This window comes from Corvus cornix, chromosome 6 (genome assembly GCF_000738735.6).
Source record: "Corvus cornix cornix isolate S_Up_H32 chromosome 6, ASM73873v5, whole genome shotgun sequence".
In the NCBI taxonomy this organism is placed as follows: domain Eukaryota; kingdom Metazoa; phylum Chordata; class Aves; order Passeriformes; family Corvidae; genus Corvus; species Corvus cornix.
Genome location: NC_046336.1, coordinates 2,368,500 through 2,390,147, shown reverse-complemented (window position 1 = coordinate 2,390,147; position 21,648 = coordinate 2,368,500). Strand labels below are relative to the sequence as shown.

Genomic DNA, 21,648 nt, shown 5'->3' with positions numbered 1-21,648 from the left:
AACAGCTGAATTTTTCAGAGGGTTGTGCAGGGATGTGAGGCACACAGCCCCTGTTTCTCTAAGGATGGCAGAAAAATCTCCAGCTTTGGGTTGGTTTTCCGTGATGTTGGAGGTGTCACGGTGCAGCTGCACAAGGGAAAAGCCAGGTTCAGGAAACAGCCTCAAGTTGCTCCAGAGGAGGTTTTGGTTGGATATTAGGAAGTGTTTCCTCATGGAAAGGGTTGGCAGGCAGAGGATCAGGCTTCCCAGGGCAGTGGTGCAGTCCCCTTCTCTGGAATTGTTCAAAAAATGTGTGGATGTGGCACTTGAGGTCAGGATTTAGTGTTTAACAAGGTGATGGTTGATGATCTTAGAAGTCTTTTCCAACTTCAGTGATTCTCTGGACTCCTGGACCTCTGGAGTTCAGGGCACTCTCCACTGGAGAAATTGAGTTCCATAATGCAGCTTCTCATTGTTCCTCTGAAGAACTGAACAGGACAGTTGGGATTTCCAAACAGAGATGTTGGAGCAGAGTGAGATTTTTAAGAGGCAGTAGAAAAAGAAAGTGGGTGCTCTTCCCTGAGACAGAGCTCTTGGCTGGAGAGACTGGCAAAAATGGAAAGAATCTTTTACCCTTTATCTCTTTTTTATCATGCATTTGCAGTACAGTAGAAAAAGTGCCTGAAAGTGTTCCATTAAAAATAATGTGACAAAATGTCAGCAGGGTAGCCTGTAAACTGACTTTTAAAGAAACTTTAAAGGAATTCCAATAATTTAAGCCAGAAACAAATGTTGTTCTTAATATCTGAAGCTGCTCTGCTGATAGAATTGGGATTGTTCAACCTGGAGAAGGATCCAGAGAGATCTTAGAGCCCCTTCCAGTGCCTAAAGGGGCTCCAAGAGAGCTGGAGAGGGACCTGGGACAAGGGCTGGAGAGCCAGGACACAGGGAATGGCTTCCCAGTGCCAGAGGGCAGGGCTGGATGGGAGATTGGGAAGGAATTGTTCCCTGGGAGGGTGGGCAGGCCCTGGCACAGGGTGCCCAGAGCAGCTGGGGCTGCCCCTGGATCCCTGGCAGTGGCCAAGGCCAGGCTGGACATTGGGGCTGGGAGCAGCCTGGGACAGTGGGAGGTGTCCCTGCCATGGCAGGGGGGGCACTGGATGGGCTTTGAGGTCCCTTCCATCCAAACCATTCTGGGATTCCCTGATTCCATGGTCTGGTTTTCTCCTGTTCATCTCCACTTCCTTGCTTAAGAAGCACACAAGGATTATGTGATGACTGGGTGTGTGTTGTACATGAACTAAATCCAGATCACATTTAATTTGAGGATTCATTTTTCAGGCTCTGGAACATTTACAGAATCCATTATTAATATTAATATTCAGTAACATATAAAGGCTTTGTTCAGGCTAGAGGAGGTGCAGTGGAAGCAGCCTCTGCTCCCGTGTGTTTATGGTGTCAACAGACAAGGGTGGGAAGGTGAAAAAAAAAATCAAAGGAGATTTAATTCTGCTGAAGTTGTTCTTTAATCAGTGGCAGTGCTGTGCTACCTATAGGCAGTGATGTGTAGGCAGAGTGTGTCTGCTTTTAGAATCACTGAATGGTTTGGCTTGGAAAGGACCTTTAAAGGTCACCTGGTCCCACCCTCTGTCACAAGCAAGGGAATCTATCATAGACCAGGTTCCTCCAAGCCTGGCCTTGGACACTGCCAGGGATCCAGGGGCAGCCCCAGCTGCTCTGGGCACCCTGTGCCAGGGCCTGCCCACCCTCCCAGGGAACAATTCCTTCTCAATATCCCGTCTAAATCTCCCCACCTGGTGCTTTGCATTCCCAGACATGGTTTGGGAACACGTCTGTGCTTATCCAGGAGTCAGTGGGAAGAACCAACAGAGCTTGTTTACAGTGCTGATGCAAATCAGAAATGATTTAGACTTCCATTTGTTTCCAGTCTCATTTTGAAGAGGGACTGGTTAAATCTGGAACATACAAACAGGGACCAGGACAATGATGGTCACACCGTTGTCTTTGAAATGAAAATATGCAGAAGTTATGGATGACCGAAGTTCAGAAGAGAATGGCACTCAGAATGAAGGAAGGTTAAATGATTCTGAAAGCTTTCACTTGCTGACTTAACAAGCAACTGAATATTAGTTCAGTTCCTATAAACTGATGCTATATTGCCCTTCTGAGTCAAAATTAACTCAACTTACTGTGTGAAAATGTCCTCCTTTTTCTGCAACTGTGCCTTTACTCTTAAATTCATGTTAATTTTGTTTAGAAATAAAAACATGCTCTGTATCATCATGCTAGATTAGATCCATAATATGGATAAAAACATTCAGATCCTTCCATTTGCAAAAATTGCATGGCAGAGCATTCAGGCTGCCTTGTAATTTCCTGCAGACGTGATCCCTCATTACCGTGATTATAATTAGTCCTTCTGATGCGTTTTTCACCTTCAAGGCACTTTACAAACACGAGGCAACTCATGCTCATTCCAGTCCTCTTCCCTAGATAAATAACATTCTGAACCTTGTTGGAGAAATAAGGAAAATCAAGAGGAGGGGTCGAACACCACGTGGAGCTGCAAGGAAAGGTTAATGAAGAGCCAGGTTCTGCTCCTTGTGAGCATTCATGGCTTTTTTAGCTTAAATTAGGTCACCTCTTTGTCCAAACATCATCCCAGCTGGTTTTTGCAGGACTCAGAAGCTCCTTTCCCCTCGCTCAGCCCCACAGTGCAGTTTTTAGCCCTTATTTTTTGTCTTCACTTCGAGGGCAGAAATCTCTCTCCTTTCTCCCTGCGATCTGCTGTAACTGTTCTTCCCTGTGCAGTTCCTCATCTCCTGCACCATCAGCAGCTCCCTGCCTGTCCAGGCTGCTGCTCTCCAGCCATTCCTGCTCAGTTTGCCAATCTTCAAGTCCATCCCTCCACTTGAAAATTGGCTCCTGGTTTCCAAAGAGGAGCAGGGATGAAAAGTGAACCAGTGCGACCCATCTTGCTTTTGTGGCGTTGGCATGTTCCACTTGCTAAGGGTTCATCCTTAACGTTTTATTCTTATTTTTTAAACCAGCATCTAGAACCAGGAATTTTTCTAATAGCCTTTTTTTTCCCAATTTCCTGATATACTGAGAAATGCAATTTCAACTTGCAGATCAAAAGACAAATGGAATTCACCTGACATTGATTTTGGGGCTTTGAGTGTGGAATGTTATTTGTGTGGTTTGGGGAGCTTCTGGTTTTTGGGGTGTAAAATATCTCTTTATTTGCACAGTGCTTTAAAGCAGATGGGTTTGGGGGATTTTTATGGGATGGATACAGAGATCAGTTGTTGTGAAGGTTTCCTCAGGTCATCATTCCTCTTCTCTCCCCAGCATACACCTCCCACCATCACTGGAAGTTGTGGTGCTTCATCCCAAACTCCCTGTTCCCAAAGGTGGATGTTTTTGGGGACAAATGGGGAATTCAGTGTTCAGCCCTCCCCCTCAGCCCTCCTTCATCCACCTGCTCTTGGCTGCTACATCCCTTCAGGGTTCCACCAGGGCAAGGAACGTGTGGCCTGATGCTGAGAGGAGAATGAGGTGGTGTGGCCAGAGGATTTAAATTTAAGATGAAGGCTAATACAATCTTCATTTCTAACTCATGCTGAATCTCATTTTTATAATAAAGTGAGGTCAGCAATGCCAACCAAATTTCAGCAGCAGAGGCAGATCATCAAGTTTGATCTTAGATAGCCTGGTGTGCTAATTTCAGCATATTTTTGAGTTTGAGTGGTTCTTTCTCTTTGGAGTAGAAAAAACAAATGAAAAATGCACATTTAAAACCATTCTTGCTGCTCCTCATTAAGATTGTTGCCTTCTGAAGAGCTGAAGGATATTGTTAAATTTCTTTGGGTCACTTGAGACGGCTGCTGAATTTCATGGTTGAGGAACGAGAGGAAGAAGAACCAATGGAAATATAATGAGTATTTGTTCAAAGCAATATCTGCAAATTGCCTGTCCTGTCTAATACAGATTATAGATATTAGAGGGAGAGAGAGGTGATTATGAAATATAATCAATCACCAGCCTTGCTCCAAAGCCTTAGGTCCTGGGTTTCTTTGTGGACAGGCTGTGTTTGCACATTACTGGATGGGCTGGCAGGAATCATTTTACTTCTGAAGCTGTTTGATCATCTGACTTGATTTGCATCCAGTAAATTTGCATCTCGTGCCAGGGAAGGTCATGGAGCAGATCACCTTGAGTGCCATCAAGCCAAGAAGGCCGGTGGCACCTGGGTTGTGTTAAAAATGGTGTGGTAGCAGGACCAGGGCAGGGATTGTCCCTCTGTACTGGCACTGCTGAGGCACCTCCAGCCCCTTTTAGGTTTTGGGCCCCTCAATGATAAATGAGGGGCTGGAGCGTGTCCAGGGAAGGGAATGGAGCTGGGAAGGGGCTGGAGAATTCCTGAGGGAGCTGGGAAAGGGGCTGAGGCTGGAGCAAAGGAGGCGCAGGGGGGACCTTGTGGCTCTGCACAAGTCCCTGACAGGAGGGGGCAGCCGGGGGGGTCGGGCTCTGCTGGCAGGGAACAGGGACAGGAGGAGAGGGAACGGCCTCAGGCTGGGCCAGGGCAGGCTCAGGGTGGACGTTTGAGGACAATTCCTTCATGGAAAGGTTTGTCCAGCCCTGGCACAGCTGCAGTGATGGAGTCCCCATCCCTGGAGGGATTTAAAATCCCATGTGGATGTGGCACTTGGGGACATGGGGCAGTGTGGCCTTGGCAGTGCTGGGAGTTGTTGAACTCGATGAACTTGGAGGGCTTTTCCAGCCTAAACAATTCCATGATTCCATTAATAGAGACATTTATAACTCCAGCACAGCTCTTTGGCACATCAGATGCTCAGTGTTTTCAGGCATGTGACACAATGCATTTGGCTGCTTCATTCAGATTTATTTGATTCTAATGTTGATGTTTAACCAAGGTATGTAATTCAGCTTCTTTGTTGTTGTTTTGTGATTTTTTTTTTTTCCAACAGATGTGGGAAGAGGCCATTGCCTTGGGTAAAGAACTTGCAGAACAGTATGAAAATGAAATGTTTGATTATGAACAACTCAGTGAACTGCTGGTAGGTTTTTTTAATGACATAGACATTGCAATAATTTGTTTCAGAGTTGAATTTGTAAGCTTTTAAAATTATATCAAAAATACTACAGCAATGACAGTAAAATGCAGAAACACATACCCATCTTGACTTTGCTGGACCAATGTCAGTTAACTGGCTAGTACTGGAGTGCCTGAAAAACACTGATTTTTTTTTTTTTTAGCTGAAAGAAAAACATTCATTTGGGGTATAAAAGGAAATTTTGAATGTAAATATAAATGGGAACATGAAAAAAAAAATCTCCATTCTCTCTCAAGTGTCCTTCCATATTCACATTTCTTTTTTTAGGTATGAATAATCCCCAAGCATTCGTGTCTACAGTCAGTTATTTTTGCCCTGACGTTACCCATTCATTATCCCTGCACCCTTTTTTTCCTCCTGTTCTCTTCCAAAGACATAAATGACAGCTGTCACTGTCCCTCCTCAGGTCCCAGCCATTCCCACAGGAGCTGGGATGTGATTCCAGTTTGGTTCTGAAAATTCTCACCTTTCAGGTTTTTGCTACATTTTACCTTTGCACTAAGAGTACATTTTCCTGAATTTCTTTGAATTGTTTATCTGGTTTCTTTATCTCAGTGTGTCTGAGCTGGGCATTCCCATGGTGTTGAACTCAGCTCCACACAGCCCCAGCTTACTCCTGCTGGTGGGGTGGGCACAGAATATTCTTCATTTCAGTATAAAAGGAAAAGGGTAGGATTGTTCCTCAGCGAGAAATGATTGCCTTGTGTCAGGTAGGATTATTCACCAGCAGGTGGCTGCTCTCCGAGTCCCTCAGTTTTAATTTTTCATCTCCTTTTTGCTTGCATGTGGGAACATGAACAGGTTTGTCACAGAGGCAGCCACTCTTTAATTATCCTGTTGGATCCTTTTGGGGGGAGAAGTTGGAATTTGTAGCCAATGATCACAGAATGACTGAATGATTTGTGTTGGAAGGGACCTTAAAGCTCATCCAGTTCCACCCCCTGCCATGGGCAGGGACACCTTCCATAGACCAGGTTGCTCCAAGCCCTGTCCAACCTGGCCTTGGATGCTTCTCCAAGATGCACTTTCTCCCTCTTCAAATAAGGGAGACCCACAACTTCCAATCCTCACATCAGACAATTGAGTTTATCTGCTCTTTATTCATCACCCAGGAGATGAGATGTCACAGAATTAGTCCTGGGGTGCGTTTCCCTCACAAGACAGAGATCAAAATTCACATTCCCGTATGAGTCAGGTCTCACATAAGCCATCAGCTTTTCTTATTGCTGCTGCTGAACAGCTCTTTTTTTTCTCCCCAAAATAAAATTTACAAGTTTTTTGTTCTTTCCGTTCTCCCTCTTGTCTCTTTTCTTCAAGCAATTTTAAATATTAGCCTCTAAGACAATTCACAAATAACAAAATAGTTTTGCTCCAGATGAGCTGAGAAATATTCGGCAGATCTGGGTCTTTGTAGTCTTAGTGCCATTTACTGTTATCTGTCACGTGGGAGCAGCATAAACCTCATCCCAGATCAAAAGTCATTCTCTTTGCAGAAATAATAGACTAAAAATAAGTTAATGAACAGATCTTCTGAAGCTGCTCATTTGCTATTATTTCATCATTAGAGATAAAGAGCTCGGCATCGAAAGCAGATGGCGTCTGACATGCGTACGTTTTTTCCAAAATTTACATTTTCCTGCAGTTCTCAAATGCCTGCTTTCCATATGCAAATTCATGGTTGGAAATATGGAAGAGAAGCAGTAGGAAAATGTAATGAGATGTAACAGCCCAAAACTGGCAAGTCAGCACCACTGGGATGAGCTGTGTGTGGCTTCATGCTTCCGGTGTTTCAGCATCCCAAGTGTCACAACTGGAATTTTAAGATTGCCTTGCAGATTCCAGACCTTCATTGCAAGTGAAATATTGGATATGGAGCAGTGAGGTTCACCATGATGAGGTCCATCAAAATGGAGATATTGGATATGGAACAGTGAGTTTCACCATGATGAGGTCCATCAAAATTGAGATATTCCTTAGGGAACAGTCAGATTCACCATGATGAGTAGAAAAATGGCTGCAGAGTCTGGTATTTCAAATATTGCCATGAACCCGATAGAAAGATGAAGAAAAAGGGGAACAAAACATCTTTAAATTAGAGATGCACACCTTAAATATGAGGAATCTCCTAAAAGCTCAGGTCATAGAAATGCCTCCTGTTTATTTTGCAGAGAAAACAGGCCCAGTTCTATGAAAACATTGTGAAAGTGATACGACCGAAGCCAGACTATTTTGCTGTTGGATACTATGGCCAGGGATTCCCAACATTCATAAGGGTAAGTGGCCACCTATTTCCACAGAGGTTTCTTGCTTTGGAAATTTCCCTTGGCTTGGAGAAACCTGCATGACACTGACAGGTGTTTTTTAGGTGTATAAAACAAACACTGATTTTTCCTTTCAGGTTTCTAAGATGGAATAGTTGAATTTTAGTAGAAAAACTTTCTCTTCAAATATATCCACTGCTTTATATTTCTTCAGGGTATCACTAGAAATGAAGATAAATGACCCAATCCATCACTCAGGGTCATAACCATCTGAAATGGTGACATTTTTGCCTGACAGGTTAATATATATTTATAATATATATATATGAGCATGGTAGCTGTGCCTTTTATATGTGTCCATGGTTTCAGGTGAGTGTCCTTCCCAGCACAGTCACTAAAATGAAGCTGACTATCAAAAGTGTGTGTGATACCTTTAATAGCAATTTTTATCATTGATTTGCTTGTGTCATGTGCCAAGTTAAGACATGTGTCACTTGATTGGTGCCAGGATTGTAGCTTTAGTGACATTTGAGGGGTTTTTCCCTCTAATATTAGGATTTTTATGGGTTGAATAGTGAGGCTATAACATGTCTGAATTGCATCTGTGTTATGATTATCTGGCACTTAGGTGGTGACACAGAAATAACCCATCATTATTTAGTTAACTTCCCTGGGCATCCTCTGCCAGTGACTCCCCCCCTCACAGGAATGAATTCCTTCCCAATATTCCATCTAACCCTGCCCTCTGAAAACCAGGCTGTTGAATGTCCTGCTGATGGAGAAAATCCTCACTTTTCCTTCTATTCCAACGTTCCCTGTGAATTACAAGTGGATATACATAAATTACAGTCGTACAGAGGCCTCTTAAACATCTATGATTACCTTTTTTTTTCCCCCAATAGAGCGTTTTCTTTCCCCTACTGAGCATTTCAAAAGGCACCATTGCAGAGTTAAACCCAACTGGGCAAATCTGAACTACTCCAGGTTCCTACCCCCAGTCAAAACACCCTTTTTTAACAAGTGCTGTGTAATTTTTTCACCAAGAATTCATTTGGAGATGAGTAATGAGGTTAAGCATATTCAGATGCAAATGTTATCCAAACTTGCTTTAATATGTTTGATCAGTTAAAAATATCCAAGTTGTCTTTTACATTTTCCTTCAGAATTTAATGAACTCAGCATATAAATGGACTGGATAAAATCTGTCTTCATTTTCTTTATTGGCAAAGAAGAAACCAATGCTTACAAATACAATGTACCTAATTTTAAAGTCATAAAAAGTTTAAAGTTTATAATGGCAAAAATCTAATACATTAATGTGAAGTCTTTTTGTAAGAGTCAGTATTTTTGGATATTCCTCCTCAAATTGGCATTGTTTTATGTTTCTGTTTTTCTCTGCTATTCTTGCTTACTCACCTAAGTACCTTTGAATTAGTGTTTATGTATAAAAAGCCTAATTCAGTTTATTTATTGACATCCATTCCATCATTAGCTGTGGAAGGGGGAGGAGACATCTTGGATTTGGTAATAATTTCTCTTAATACATTTTCAATGGCCACCAATGTTAACAGATCCTTGAAATCACGTGTTGAAGTGATTTTAGTGTGGCTTATAAAAATACCTAAAGGTGATCGTGGCTAATTGATCCAGCCCTGAATTGGAGGTGAGAAAACCAATTTGTGCTTCATTGAATCAGCATTAAAAATTGGTAAATTAACGATTAAGCCATAGTGTGAGGAATGTGAAATTGTTCTCTTACCAGCATTGCTGTCAGCGCTTCTGAGGCCCCAGTTCTGTACTGGGGGCACTGGTTTTAGCACTGGGGGTGCTGGTGCCAGCTGTGGGTGCCTCTGTTTGCAGAACAAGGTGTTCATTTACCGGGGCAAGGAGTACGAGCGCCGCGAGGACTTTGAGGCGCGGCTGCTGACGCAGTTCCCCAACGCCGAGAAGATGAAGACAACGTCACCCCCGGGCGATGACATCAAAACCTCCTCTGGCCAGTGTATCCTTGGGCTGTACAACCAGTACAACCAGTACAACCAGTGCATCCAGCAGCTCAGGTCAAGGATTTATGGCCAGCGTGTTGCACTTCCACCCTGACGGGCGTAACGCACCAATTTTGTTGTTTTGTCCTTTTTTTGGTGTGTTCCTGTTGGGCTGTTTGCTCTGTGTGACTGAAATGCCCTTTTCACTTCTTAACCCCTGAAATTCAGATATTCAGTGCTTCACTGTAAAACCCAAACTGGATTTACCCTCGAGGTTTCACAGGCCGGTGTCAGAGCAAATCGTGAGGTGAGTTTGGGTTGGGTTTGGGTTGGGCTTGGTCGTTTTCTCCATCCCCTTTATAACACATTTTTGTTGTATTAAGAATCTCTGCACAGCCAAGGGCTGTGGGGATGGTGAGGGTGTTTAATGGTGATTTTTAATATTGGCACAGATTCCATCCAACCCACTGGAAAAGAGCGATCCCATATTTGTTCATAAACTTTCTCTAATACTAGAATTTAGTATCAATTCCCAAACAGACAGTGCTTGATTTTCATTGTGCTTTTGGGGCTTGGAACTGCATGATCTTTCAGGTCACTTCCAACCCAATCTGTTGTGTAATTCCATGATTCTTTGCCCTTTTTTCAGTTTCTACAGGGTGAACGAAGTCCAGCGCTTTGAGTATTCGCGCCCCGTTCGCAAAGGAGAGAAAAACCCAGACAACGAATTTGCAGTAAGAAATTATAAAGAAAATAAACCACTTTGGGTTTGCTTGTTTATCCCCCTCTATTTTGAGAATCTGAGCCATTCATTATCTTTTGCTTGTTGAGAAATAAATTCTAGGTTTAAAGGGATTATTTTTCATAGAAAGTTAATTAAGCCAATTTATCATGTTCTGGTTTATACCAATAGGAGAAAAAAAAGGGCAAAGCTGTATTTATTTGGTAAAAACGGCTCTTCTGAGAAAGGATTTTAAATTGTTACACCTCAAACTTGTCTTGCCATGAAGATTCCAGTCAGGCATCTGAAAATCTTTTGTCACTAGTACCTTTTGCTTTTTTTTTTTCTTTTTTACTAAACCATTTGTTTCATCTAATGGTCAATAAAATTCCTTCCCTGGAAGGGTGGGCAGGCCCTGGCACAGGGTGCCCAGAGCAGCTGGGGCTGCCCCTGGATCCCTGGCAGTGTCCAAGGCCAGGCTGGACATTGGGGCTGGGAGCAGCCTGGGACAGTGGGAGGTGTCCCTGCCCACGGCAGGGGGTGGCACTGGATGGGCTTTAAGGTCCCTTCCAACCCAAACCATTCCATGATTCCATGAACAATTGCATCCAGTAAAACCAGTGGATCTTTCTGTGGCATTCTCCTTCAGAAAGGGAGCAGTTGTTCCCTGCTAAGTCACGTACCAGATTTAAATCAGTGCTGCTCCATCTTCCATTTGGAATTTGCCCCTGGCTCTGTAACATCTGCCGTACCTTGGTCCCTTGCCCTGGTGCCAATGTTTTAGGGCTTTGCTCGGGATCAAAGCTGTCCCTGTGATAATGTGACACTTGTGTTCCCTTGGCAGAACATGTGGATTGAGAGAACCATCTACGTGACAGCCTATAAATTACCAGGGATCCTGAGGTGGTTCGAAGTCAAATCAGTTTTCATGGTAAGATCGGTTTGGCTTTATTGAGATTACTTTAAAAATGGGGATTTTATACAGCCAGGGAGCATTTCTGTGTCTCAGAGACTGTGCTGAGTTCTGTGAGCAAGGAATCCATGGGATTGTACCTGGCACATCCTGAGGGAACTTGCTGATGGTGCTGATTGTTGACTGAGGGTGACTCAGGCAGTGCTTTTCCATTCCCAAGGGAAGGGAGTGCAGCCAGCCCTCCAAGGCCTTCAGCCCTTTTATAAAGTATTTGTGTCTCTCAGCAGGTGCCTGAAAGGAAGAGGGACCTGAGATGGTGTAGGGGAACCCTGCTCTATCCCAGAGAATGTAGCCTGAATTTTAGAAAAGAAGATCTGGGTATTTTGATTGTCATTAATTCAAAATACCCCAATAATCAAATGCATTGTATGGCTGCATTTCTTACCACTTGTGATTAAAGGTTGTTTTTGTTTCTTCTCCATATTTAGCTAAATATACCCTCAGCAACCTCACAGAGTAACTCCAAATTACTCATTTCTCTGTTCAACCATTTAGACTGTTTAGATAAGACATATCCATTAAATGCCTTTAAGATTAAATTATTCTTATGCAGCTGTAATTTTTAAGTAGCAATAAAAACATTGTTACTGCGTTTTTTAAATCTCTCTTGTGAGGCTTATTTTTAAAGGAAAAGAACAATTTGCATATGATTAATTAAAACCTTTTTCATTGCTCCATTGAGGTTATGTTGGACAGTTGTATTTGGAGGAATGGAAGTAATGCAGAAAATTACTATGGTATCTATAGTAACAGAATATGAATGTGATGTGTGACAGTAATAGGCAGCTGAATAAAACACATTGAATTTTTAATGAATTTTGTAGTTTCAATATAATCCTGATGGAGAAGATTGTGTTATCTTCATGATGGCAAGAAGTGCTGTTTGTAAAGGCTGGCAGCTCTGATGCCAGTCCTGATGAGCAGAGGGCAGAGCCTGACAGGCACTTTGTGTGTACTCCTCTAATGCTCTGCCTGGCATCAAAATGGGCATAAATCCTGGGAGAGTGCCTGCTGTCAGCCTTTTGGGAGCAAGGATTGTATGAGCTGCACAGCTGAGAAATGATACCAGAATGGAACTTAATAACGTGTGGGAAGAGTGCTACAGATAACTTCTGACCTCGTCTGGCACAGCTCCTACAAAATGGGTATTGACTTTCCTCAAGATCCCTGTCAGCTAAAATGCTGCAAGGAGGATCACAGGGTTTACATCCCTGTAATGCTAAATTGTGATTATGGATACAGATATTATTGATCCCTTACTAAGCACCAGGATACTCAAGCAGCTCTGCATGTTTCATGTTTTATTGATGGCACTGGAATATCGTTAAAGGGAGAGGTGAGATCCCGTCAAATCAGTGCTGAGAGAACTGAGTAATTTCATAAATGCAGTGGATTACGTTACATAATCCATAGGAACATGGAGAATTGCTTTAGATCTATTGGCTTTTCAAATTCCTTCTGAGTACTTTCACCTAAACCTTTGCAATCTCTTCATTATCTGCAAGGAGTTTGGGGTCAGCATTTGTTATTCTGTATCTGATTTGCTTCAGCTGGACACAAGTAGATGTAGGGGAAAAATTTGCTGAGACCAGCCAGGGAATTAGAACCTGGATTTTGAATCACACTTGGGTTTAAAAGCACAAATGCTCATCTCTGTTTTGTTTTTATCTCCGAATTTTGTACTGGTGCAGACATATCAGGAGAACGTAATTCCTGTTTTCCCTGATAGAGTGAGGAGTGCCCAGAGTCAGGAAGGCACTGGGAACAAGGCTCAGAATTTACGTGTCATAAATAGCTTTCACTAGGTTCCAAAGCCCAGTTTGTAGTAGTGAGATGGCAACTGCAATTCTCCATCTGCTTTTAAAAAATTAGAGGGAGTGTTACAAGAGTAGTAAAAGAAAGGAGAATGAGAAAGAAAGCCATGATTGCTGCTACAGAAAAGTCAAAAAGCTGTCAGCTCAATGAGTGCTAATTTCTGTAGATGCTCAAGAGCTTTAAAAGCAATGGTTCATCAACACATTATTGCATAGTTATAAGCCCATTAATACAAATGACAGAATGCTAAATTTAGCCTCTGATGTTCCCAGCAGTTCTTGCCCAATCGGAGGCTGAATGTGGCTTCACTCCCCAGTCCAAATTCCCCCCGTGGCACGCTGGGCTCTGTCCGAGCCTGGCCTGCTCCCTATTCCCAGCAGAAACACCAGGCTCCTTCCCTGCCTTCCAGAATAATTCAGCAGGCAGGCTGCTAAAAATGCTAATTAAAACATCCTTGATGTAATCAGCTGGCAGGTGTAAGAGTAACAACCAAAGAGATTTGATTAGAAGTGGTTCTCAGAAACAGGGTAAGCAACTGATAGCCAGGTAGAAGTGCTGCTTTGTTTATGTGGCATTTATGCAAATGAGCCTGTAATCAAATATACACTTGCATTTTCCTCACAGGCCTCAGTTAACCTTCCTTTTCTCTCCCTACCACATCATTTTTTTCATACAAGCAGCCTGTGTCTTCCAGTGAGGACTCGCTACACTCTGGGTCACTGTGAGAGTTACTGATTTTTAGCCCATTCACTAATATTTCAAGTATTTTAAGGCTGGTTTCTCAACATGAACTTTTTGAAAGACACAGCTGGGCATAAAAGGTAGCTGGAGGTCAGTCAATTAAAATAAAGCCAGTTTTAGACAGTAGAAGAGCTAATTCACCCTGTGAAGATGTCTGAGGTCTCTCTTCATTGAAGTCCAGGCAGAAAGGAAATTTCTCCCTTCAGTTCTGGATGCTCAGATGAAGAAAATGTGACCTCTTGGGAGAAAGCACAGCAGATAGTTTAGATGTCACCTCATCAATGTATTAAACTCGATGTCCTTGGAAGCACACCAAAATAAACACTGCAAAAACATCTTCTTGATTTTTCAGTGGCTTAGGATTACATTTTCCATCCGAAAATCCACGTTAAAGTTATCATTTCTTTCTTACTGTTACGTTAAGCTGGATCTTCTTTGTGCTGCTAAAACCCACCGACCCTTAATCTCTGACGTTCTCCATAATCCTCCAAAAACCCCACGTGATTCCTGCCAGAGCCTTTCTGGGTGTTGTGCTGGGATGTAATCTCTCCTGCAGCAGCAAAATGCAGTTAACTTCCTCCACTGATACCCATCATCATATCAGTGACTGCAGCACAGAGATACCAAATATCTAAATGCCTGAAATCACCCTTTCTGGTAATTACTGGTCAAAAATCTCCCAAGAACCTCGGTTCTGAAAGGCCTGAAATGTTTCTGCCCATGGGGTTTTGCTGAGCAGGTTAAAAACTCTGCTCCTTGCTTGGAAGCTCCTTTTGTTTGGGTTTCAGGTGGAGATCAGCCCGCTGGAAAATGCCATCGAAACCATGCAGCTGACCAATGATAAGATCAATAACATGGTGCAGCAGCACCTCAGTGATCCCAACCTCCCCATCAACCCCCTGTCGATGCTGCTCAACGGCATCGTGGACCCCGCCGTCATGGGAGGCTTCGCCAACTACGAGAAGGTAATGCCGGAATTCCCTCAGGATTCCCTCTCCTGCTGGGCCTCAGCTGATCCCAGCACAGAGAGGCCAGAGGAGGGATGGAGCAGCTCTGCTGGGAAGAGAGGCTGGGAGAGTTGGGAATGTTCAGCGTGGAGAGGAGAAGCTCCGGGGTGACCTCAGTGTGGCCTTGCAGAGTCTGAAGGAGCTACAGGAAGGATGGAGAGAGACTTTGGATAAGGGCTGGAGGGACAGGACACAGGGAATGACTTCCCAGTGCCAGAGGGCAGGGCTGGATGGGATATTGGGCAGGAATTGTTCCCTGGGAGGGTGGGCAGGCCCTGGCACAGGGTGCCCAGAGCAGCTGGGGCTGCCCCTGGATCCCTGGCAGTGCCCAAGGCCAGGCTGGACATTGGGGCTGGGAGCAGCCTGGGACAGTGGGAGGTGTCCCTGCCATGGCAGGGCTGGCACTGGATGAAGTTTAAGGTCCCTCCAACCCAAACCATCCTGGGATTCTGTGGTTCCATAATTTTCACTTTGCATTTGTAGCTGTTCCTTCGCAGAATATCTGAGTTCATCGATTTATCTCCGTTGTAGCTCGTTCTTCTGGTAGGAGATATTTCGCTTGCTGAAATAATTTGCTCATTTCTCTCTTTCTCAATTAGGCTTTTTTTACTGAAAAATACATGCACGAGCATCCCGAGGATCATGACAAGATTGAAAAGCTGAAGGATCTGATTGCTTGGCAGGTAAAAATCTTGAAGTCAGGTTTGGCAGAGCCAGCAGCTGTGGAAAGGCAGCTTGGTGTCACTTTGGAGAAAATTCAGACATTATCCTCACCTGGGATACATTTCTTTGCCATTTCAATCTTGTCTTGGAGCTTGAGTTAAAGTTCATGTTTTCAAATCTGACATAATTTCTCATTTTGATAAACACACAGAGAACAAATATGATCAACACCTTTTATTTTTTCTTTTTTTTTTTTTTTTACAAACTTCATAAGTGAAAATCTCCCATCTGTACCAAATGAGAAAATATTTTTCAGAGCAAACAAGGGACAATTCCAGTTTTGTTCTGTACTCACAGACTGGACATTTTCCTGTGGTCTGAGGATAATTTTGTGATAACTAAAAAAATACCAGTTTGATTGGAAATGTTTTTTTTTTTTTTCCCCACAGCAGAAGAAAGTGAATCATTGTCTTTTCATATTCAATTCTGTCTTTATAATAAAGGGAATAATTTACATTTCTGTTCATTTCAGTCTTAGAGGTGGTAGAACCAAAGCTACAGGATTCAAAAATAAAATATCCTCTGAAGGCCATAAAACCATCAGTGAATAAAAACTCTTTTGGTCTGGGGAAAAAAAAAAGCCTTTATTTATTTATTTTCTTGTGAGCTTTTAGAGAAGATTAGATTTTATAAGCTTTAAGTTCTATAGAGGAAAATAATTTGGTCCCAGAAGACTGACTTGGTGTCAGCTCTGTGTCTTTGCCTCTGAGAGTGATACTTCCAAATGAATTCCAAACACACTTCCCCTCAGCAAAGGCTCACTTTGGTGACACTTGCGTATTAAAATAATATTACAATTTGAAAATATGTGTGGCAGCTGATCACACTGTATTTTAATTATTCAGGGCTTTTAAACACATGATTTCCCATCAGCTTAGTAGTTCCAAAACAACAGGAACGAAGCAAATAGAGAAAAGGGATCCAAAATTATTTCTAAATTTGAAAATTATGGTCATTAAAAGCTGCTTCAGTACTTTTAAATTACCTTGGATGTTTCATACACATTTAGGGTATCCTAAAATTTAAAATTCCTCTCAAATTCTTTCAGTTTCCAGCCAGGTGGGAGTCAGCTCCCAAATATTGGGAGAGGGATGCGTACGGAAGCCTTGGCAGGGGCTGAATTCCTCCTGGGCCAACAGTGATGGAAAGCAAAAAGGAGTTTTCATTTTCCAATAATGTGGGCCTCAGAGTTTTGTAATCACATGGAGTTTTCTCCCTGCTGCATAAATCAATCTGGGTGTATGAAATAGGAGCCTGACAATTGTATTACCAGCTGACCAGCTAAATTTAATTTTTTTCTCTCCCCATACCTCTTTCTCCACTGTGCTGTGGAATTCAGGATATGATCCTTCTGTAATTCCTGTGGACTTTAGGTGTACATTTTGTTTCTGCCCCTTATTAATTCACATAAATTCCATTAGCAAAGCAATGTCCATTTTTGTCCTTCTTGGTGCTTTTCCAACTTAGGCAAAAAACCGTTCCCATGCAACTGCACCATTTCGAGCTGATCTTTCATTCGAACATGAAGATAATGAAATGATTGATTGAAATTAAGGCAGAGAAATGAATGATTGATGACATTAGTCACTCTGCATTTAGCTAAAGTATTTACAGCACTCCAAAACAGAAAAACACCACGGCACATAAAAACCTTGTACTCCTTCCACAGAGATGGAAGAACTGCTGCATACCAAATGCAGGTTTTATGATCATGCTTTATGATACCTTTGTTTTGAAATATTGTTTTCAAAGATTAGCTTAATAATTCAAATCAATGTTGTTTTTTTCATTCTTTTCAGCCAAGAAGATCGAGATTTAAAAAAAAGGGGGGGTGAAACAAATCAGGGAATAATTTGAAGTTGCAGTGGAACTTTATAAAATTTTAAAATCAGCCAAGAACAGAGTTATGAAATTAGAAAGTGCCTTTTCTCCAAGGCCAGATTAGTTGGGAGTATCCTGAATGTGGCAAAATTCTGTCTCTTAACAACAATTCGTGGAGATGTAAAATTCCATGTCACTCGTCAGGACATTCCCCTGTGTCTGGAACGGAGACACAGGAGGAATTTTGGAGTTGGTAGAAGATGCAACAGAAATGGTAACACAGTTAGAAGGTTCTTCCTGCACTTGATAAATGTTTAAAGATTAAGTGGTCTTGGACAGGGAGGCCAAATATCCTGACTCAGCAGCCTCCCATTGTTCTGGGGCAAGGCCATGGGGCGTTTATTAATTTCAGTTTCAACTTCTGTAAAACATTAACAAACCTGTCCTTCTTCTCCTCCTCCTCCTCCTCCTTCTTCTTCACCTCCTCCTCTGTCTCCTCCTTCTCCTCCTCCTGCTTATGCTTCTGCTTCTCCTGCTTCTCCTTGCCCTTCTCCTTGTCCTTCTTGTCCTTGTCCTTCTCCTTCTCCTTCTTCTCCTTCTTCTCCTCCTCCTCCTCCTCCTTCTCCTTCCCCTCTCCTTTCCCCTTCTCCTTCCCCTTCTCCTTCCCCTCCCCTCTCCTTTCCCCTTCCCCTTCTCCTTTCTCCTTCTCCTTCCCCCCACATTTTTTTTCCTACAAATAATGTCATTTGCTTCCTGTTGCTTGATTTTCCAACCTGGAGGTGGCTGATCCCTAGGACAGGCTCCTCAGTGCGTTTTCTGCCCATAAAATGGTCTCAAGACCTGAAGCTTCAGACCCCTCATGTGCTTCACCTTGGTAATTCCAACTTTTAAAAAAAGAATCCATTTCAAATATCAGCAGTTCTTTGAAATAAAGGAGCCAAGTGACCACTTAGCCTTCCAAAACAGGAGTGTGGCCTGATAATTATGAAAATTTACAAATTCATTTACTTACTCAGAGCAGGAAAATCTTTCTGGTTTCACGTTTAATTTTTGTCGAGGGCAAATCCATGTGGTTATAAATAGAAGCCACTACATTAAAAAAAAAAGTCGTTATTCTTCTCTTTGTTTGTAGTCTTTTAGGAGAAGCAGCTCTGTCCATTTAAATAGTGCCAAATCACAGGGCATCATCTTGATAAGATTTCTTGAGTTTGTTCATCTGTAATTCATCCGTGTATTTATTATTCTCCTTACTAATAAAGCTGCTCCTTCTGATTGCTGCTCAGTGTTATTAGAAAAATCTGTTTTTAATCAGTATTATGATTTAATTATGAATTATTAAGAAGAAGCCTCTTAGCTTGATTGCTGCAGAGAATATCTGAGTTAGAATCAGAGCAATGTGTGGGCTGAAACGGACCTGGAAGAGGAAATATTTTTCCTGAGCTGGAGGTAGAAAACTCTAATGGTGTGTCTGGGTAGCTGTGGGAATGAAAATGTCTCTCTTAAAACGTTTCCAAAGGTCAGCTACACCTCCACACTAGGAACTAATTATATAATCCTGTGCTGGCATGGATATTTGGTGACAGAAGCCTTGAAGATAAATGATTATTTTCAGTTACAAAAGAGAATTAATTTAATTTTTTTCCTCTTCTGTTTTCTTCCCAGGGAAAATAAAATAATTTTTCTAAGGAGAACTATATAGCTTATAAAACTGTATGTTTTATTAATAAATATTGCTCTGCAATATATATCTGTCCAAGTTTGTAACTCATTTGCAGCTTTAGAAAGAGCATTTATTAAAGAAAACATAAACTATTTTCTTCTTCAGGATTTCATTCTCATGGAACTGGGAAAGGATTTGGCATTAGTAACCCGGTGTGAGACTCATCATTCATCAGTTTGCTGTTTTAAAGTACAGCATCCGTGGGGGCTTGAGAATGGAATATCACAGGGGGGTTTGTGCTGTGGGATGAATCCAATATGGGATTTCTGGGCAGAATTAGGGCTGTATTAAATTTAAAGGATTTTGCTTAATAGAAAAATAGGGAAATCGTGGAGAGCTGTTTTTTAGATCCTGTTGTACCTCTGTGCAATGAATGATGATGGTCGCTGTGATCATAGTAATAATTCTTGTTGTCATTTTGAATCTTTTTATTATTGTTGCTATTTATTATTATTAGTAGTGTTATAATTACTGTTACTATTGCTCTTATCGCCAATATTATTGTTACTGTGTGAGCTCTTGCACTGCTGTGGGAGTGTTGCCACGTCCCTTCACTCAGGAAGGGCTGGGCATGGTGGAACAGCCAAACTCTGCTTTCCAGATCCCATTCCTGGCTGAAGGCATCCGGATCCATGGGGAGAAGGTGACAGAGGCCCTGAGGCCATTCCATGAGAGGATGGAGGCGTGTTTCAGGCAGCTGAAGGACAAGGTGGAAAAGCAGTACGGAGTCCGTGCCATCGTAAGTTCCCTCCCAATTTCTCCTTTCCACAATAGCTGGAATTTCCTTAAATTACAGCAACTCACTATTCCTGTGTGATAATTCCATTGATTAAAAAAAACGATGTGGATGCAGCATTCCTGGTTGTTCCCAGTGATCATCAAAGTATGGAACAGTGAGCAGGTGGGAGATGTTGAGGAAGGCTCGGTGCTTTCACTTCCGAGCACGGGAGCAATTTCTAAACTGCCTGAGTCTGTTCCTTGAAAGTCAAGCTAATCCTTCAGTTCTGAAGGATTTGGGTTACAAAAATGAATTTAAAAATGGGCACTTAGCAGGATTCTTCCCAAGCTGAACGTCACCTTTCCCGAGGTGGAATTCCTTTAGGGAAGAGAGGGCTGTGCTGCTCTATGGCACCATGTGGTTGTACCTACACTAAATGTAGGCAGGCAGGAAATCCACAGCTCCTACTCCATAAGTTTAGAAGGAATGAAATTCGTGCTTTTCTCATTCCAACAACCTATTTGCAGTTGCTGCTTCATCCTTAAGGGAAAGCCAAGAATTTCTGGTGTTCCAGTGGAGGTTTGTTCTGCTTTTGAGTGTTCAGTGTGAGGGAAACCAGAACAAAGCAAACAGCTTTGTAATTCAGGATAGAATTGATAATTCAGTCAAAAATGGGGTGGGATGCTGTTATGTGATCACTTCTGCCTGGAGCAAAGGAGGCTCCGGGGGGACCTTGTGGCTCTGCACAAGTCCCTGACAGGAGGGGGCAGCCGGGGGGGTCGGGCTCTGCTCGCAGGGAACAGGGACAGGAGGAGAGGGAACGGCCTCAGGCTGGGCCAGGGCAGGCTCAGGGTGGACAGCAGCAGGAATTTCTCCATGGAAAGGTTTGTCAAGGATTGGCAGGGGCTGCCCAGGAAGGTTTGGAGTGCCCATCCCTGGAGGTGCCCAAGGAAGGCCTGGATGTGGCACTCAGAGCTCTGGGCTGGTAACAAGGTGGGGATTGGGTACAGCTTGGACTCAATCTCAGAAGACTTTTCCACCCTAAATCGTTCTCAGATTCTGTCTATAGCAATGAGGTTTTTTTTAATGAGGACACTGAGATCTTACAGGGAACATGCCAGCCTTTATGGTATCCTTTAACTGATGTTCTGTTTGTGGTCCTTCAAATCCCATCTTGCAAATTTATCTATTCAGGAAAAAGTTCAAATAATAATTTATTCCCAGGGAGAACAGGAATAATTAACATTAATGATACCTGCATGTCAGTCACTTCAGTAATATCCATTTACATCATCAAGGAGGTGACTGGAAAGTGGTGTTATCTCTAATTTCACTCTCCCCACCAGTAAAAATGTTCAGGATTGATGGAGTTTTATCGCTTCTGTCTTCCTTGTACAAGGCCAATTTACCAGTAGCTGACAGGGTGGAAAATATACCTGTAATTAAACAGCATGAGATTCTTATTTGTTGACTGCAAGAGTTCAATTATTTTCTGCATATATCAGTTATTAATGACTAACGAAGCTTGGAGAATTATTCAGAACTCTGAAATTGTCTGAAACAAAACCAAAACTTCCATATATTTTCTTCTTAACCTAGTGTCACTCTGTAAATTGGCTCTCCTGGTATTTTTGACATCAAGTTTCTCTTTGTGGGTTTTTACTTTGGGTCTTTTGGGTTTTTATTAAATCCATTTCATTGAAATACATTGACAGGGCAGTCACAACGATGGCAGAGATGGATTCAAAAATTAAATGTAAAAAGATTGCTTTTTAAAGGCAAGATGTACAAAAGCATGAAAATACCATTGGAACAAAGGAATTCTTGGAATGTGCTTAAGATTATACATGTGCCTGTGAGGACCTAAATATTTCTGTCTAGTGCTTCAGATGGATTTCTTTTAGAACCTGGTTTTTTGTTGTTAAACACGATGTATTGGCTGCGATTAATTAAATAACACCGAACTGTACCTGGAAGAAAATCCATGGACCCTTTCCACGTTGCCTTTGGCATGTGGATATGAGC

At 42.4% G+C, this 21,648-nt stretch overlaps 1 protein-coding gene across 2 annotated transcripts in view; it reads left to right on the top strand.

Annotated features, from left to right (window-relative positions):
- The window catches only part of DOCK1 (dedicator of cytokinesis 1), a 264,405-nt gene that overhangs the window by 219,642 nt on the left and 23,115 nt on the right, over nucleotides 1-21,648 (top strand). For both annotated transcript variants that reach the window (XM_010408449.4, XM_010408448.4), the window contains exons 39-47: nucleotides 4,992-5,081; nucleotides 7,307-7,411; nucleotides 9,260-9,401; nucleotides 9,613-9,691; nucleotides 10,034-10,118; nucleotides 10,950-11,036; nucleotides 14,423-14,599; nucleotides 15,241-15,324; nucleotides 19,507-19,644. In XM_010408449.4, coding sequence (XP_010406751.3) covers nucleotides 4,992-5,081; nucleotides 7,307-7,411; nucleotides 9,260-9,401; nucleotides 9,613-9,691; nucleotides 10,034-10,118; nucleotides 10,950-11,036; nucleotides 14,423-14,599; nucleotides 15,241-15,324; nucleotides 19,507-19,644 — 987 coding nt within the window. The remainder of the gene's footprint in view (nucleotides 1-4,991; nucleotides 5,082-7,306; nucleotides 7,412-9,259; nucleotides 9,402-9,612; nucleotides 9,692-10,033; nucleotides 10,119-10,949; nucleotides 11,037-14,422; nucleotides 14,600-15,240; nucleotides 15,325-19,506; nucleotides 19,645-21,648) is intronic.